At 43.2% G+C, this 2,998-nt stretch overlaps 1 protein-coding gene across 1 annotated transcript in view; it reads right to left on the bottom strand.

Annotated features, from left to right (window-relative positions):
• Positions 1 to 2,998, bottom strand: part of USH1C (Usher syndrome 1C (autosomal recessive, severe)) — a 54,431-nt gene that overhangs the window by 50,632 nt on the left and 801 nt on the right. Inside the window, exon 2 of the mRNA XM_009892046.1 lies at positions 218 to 325. Coding sequence (XP_009890348.1) covers positions 218 to 325 — 108 coding nt within the window. The remainder of the gene's footprint in view (positions 1 to 217; positions 326 to 2,998) is intronic.

The following is a 2,998-nucleotide window of genomic DNA, read 5'->3' as shown; positions in this document are numbered from 1 at the left end:
ACCCGCCGCCTACAGCATCCCCGGCCCTCGTCCTCCTCCACCGCCGCTCCCCTGCCTCGCTGCTTTAGCGGTACGAGCCGCCGGGCAGCCGTAACCTCCCTGCGACCCCGGGGTTCGGTTGTTTAAGGCCGAAAGAAAAAAGAAAGAAAAGGTAAAAGAAAAAGAAACACACAGCCACCCCCTTCGCCCCCAGCGTGTTACCTGGGCTTTTTCCAACCCGTGCTTGTCGTAGGCAACGGAGCTCACATCCTAACTTCTTCTGTACATCACTAGCCTCGCTATTTAAGAAAAGCACGAAAATGTGAAATTTAGAGCATGCCAACACCTGGAGGGGAAAAAAGAGAAGAATTTGCTTCAATAAATTGCTCTACTTCAAATGATCTCAGTTTTTTATTTTTAGGTAAACAGGGTGAATCTGATGTATCCCTAAGTCTGATTTCCACCAGCCTTTCCCACTAACAGAATATTGTTGCTTACAAATGTAGCCTCTGACATGCCTGCTGTGAGTGACTGCATAAGAATCAAGCTCAGAGTACCTGAAAAGGAGCCTATTTCAGACTAATTTCTTTTCAGTTATTTTGTCTTGGGCAGGTTCTTCTCCCGCTTTCCCTGCTGCGGTACGCGATAATAAAGACTTCTGCAATCAAGGCTGGAAGCAAGTGGAGGAGACCTGCTAAGCTATGTCCCCTAGTTGCCCTGCAGAATCAACTTTACCCACATAACTCCAAAGCGAACGGGGTTTAGGTAAACACAGGTAAGTACACCGCTGCTCCTTCCAACAGAGTGGAAACTTGTATGAATACATATAATGGTGTGATAAAAAAAATCCATACTGCCAAATACAAACTGAAATCTGTTTTATTATTTCTGTGTGATAATCATTGTAAGCTACACCAGCTCCTGTAGAAATTGCTCTTACCCCTTTCAGGATGGCTTTGCTGTAGTAGAACATTTCAATGGTATGTACACTACCCATTTCTCATATCAGGTGTCAGGAATAAGAGAGGAATGCATTTTAAGCCTATGTACAAACAAATACAAAAACTGTTTTCAGAAAACAATTTTCTCTTAGAAGTGCAACTAGTAGTACACAAATCATTTGTATTCTAAGTTCCTGCACCACACAATATTGAAAAGCTATCCTACCCAAGTGTTAGACACACAGCTATAGAATTTCTTGCCTGCATACACAAAACAAAATTGTCTTATATTTGAAAAGAGAAGGAAGGAGATACATGAAATTTAAAGGACGTATAGAATAGCATGTATGTTTCCTTTAAATTTACATATAGACTATAACAGTCATTGATATCTATCAATTGCTTCTACAAGACTTTATAGGAATAAGCTGAAAAGTTATGTACATTTGAAAGAAAGTGACGTTATCAGATAGAAAATTTTTCCACGAGTCAGAAACTCCTCGATATAGTAAAATATTGTAGAGTTAACTTCATTTGGTGGTGTCAAAACTGCTCTGAAATCAGGTAAAGGACACACCACACAACGAACTTGGTGTGCTATTAGTCTGCTCTGTTACATGAATGCCAGTGTTCTACTGTGCATAAATACAAAGCAAACCAACACACAAAGCTATCCCGTGCTCCAAAACTGGAAGTCTGATAATCAGGAAATTTATGAGATTGTTCTGAAGTTTCCATTACTTCAAATATGGTACAAAGATGGTACAATTATGCCTGTTTATTAGTTTTGGATAATGAAATCTTCCATAGCAAGAAATCAAATTGCATCTAAATTAGTTTTAAACTAGTTTCAAGTTTGCTACTTGTGGCATTAAGGGAAAATGAATAAAGTGGGCAGCTCGTTCAGTAGGTAAAGAAATACATAAAATGTGTGTTGTGTAAACTGATTCCTGTTGCTTTTGATCTACTTTCTCTACTTCCATTCACGTAATCTGGATCAGAGAAAATGCACCAAAGCGAAGTGCATGGTGCATTCAGAGTAGACGGGCTCTGCTACAGGGTGAGGCTAGCACATAATTCTAAAAATCTGTTTGGGGTTATTGGGGAAAGGCTGTGCTGAAGTAAAAGAATATCTTTTCTGTCTCACTTTCTTTTCTCTCATACACATTCTCCCGCCAACATTTACAGGAGAGAACAGAATTCTCAGTGAAAACATCACTAGCTTTCCATCATTTCATTAGAAATGAAACACTTGTTGCAGCAAGAAACACAATCCACAGGGACAAATTACAAAGGCAGAAAAGAGATCTTTTTAATGACTTACTGTTAACAGACTTCCCAAAGCAGTCAGAAAAGGCCCCTTTTCATCTGAGACAGTTTCTCACCTGGTACGGGCAGCTTCTAAAGCTTCTGTTATAGGATATGCAAACCTGAAGAATGATGGGGAGACAGGCAGCAGCAGATGGGAAAGGGAAAAGAACAGAAAAAAAAGGTAACAGCAATAGGAAGAGGGAAGAGAAAAGGGAAGAAAAATAATGGAAGAAAGGTAAAACAAACAGCAAATTTAATCACAAGGGGGAAAAAAAAAGGAATAATAAACCTGGAAAAGGGTCCACAGAGCGCTGCAAATTCAGGAGTGTGAATTTATAGTAACAAATAGTTATGAGAAGATGTGGAAACGCATACAGCATTCAGTTCATGTTTTACTCATGCCTTTCATTACTCAAGTCCTGACACCTGTTCCAGCGGGCCGGGGCCAATGCTCCCTGTCAAGCACCGGCGGCGTTCGCTGCCCCTCGGCACAAGCGGGCAGTCCCCAGTCGTGCGACATTCGCGGGAGCAAAGGCAAAGCCGCGGTTTTGTCCGCGCCCGAGCCGGGGCGCAGCCTCACCCCACACCGCACCCCACCGCGGAGGTTTCAGCCGCGACACTAACCGTTTCCTCAACCCCAGAAGGGCGGGAAAGTGAAAATAAACGTGAGGAGCCGCAGAAGTCGGCGCCCAGCGCGGGGAGTCAGGGAGAAGCGTTAGCGGGGCCGGAGCCGCTCGGCTGTGGGGGCACCGGGCGGCCCGCGGGCG

This window comes from Charadrius vociferus, unplaced genomic scaffold, assembly GCF_000708025.1.
Source record: "Charadrius vociferus isolate BGI_N301 unplaced genomic scaffold, ASM70802v2 scaffold179, whole genome shotgun sequence".
NCBI lineage: Eukaryota > Metazoa > Chordata > Aves > Charadriiformes > Charadriidae > Charadrius > Charadrius vociferus.
The sequence above is the reverse complement of the archived record's forward strand: the minus strand, read 5'-3'. Positions and strand labels throughout refer to the sequence as shown.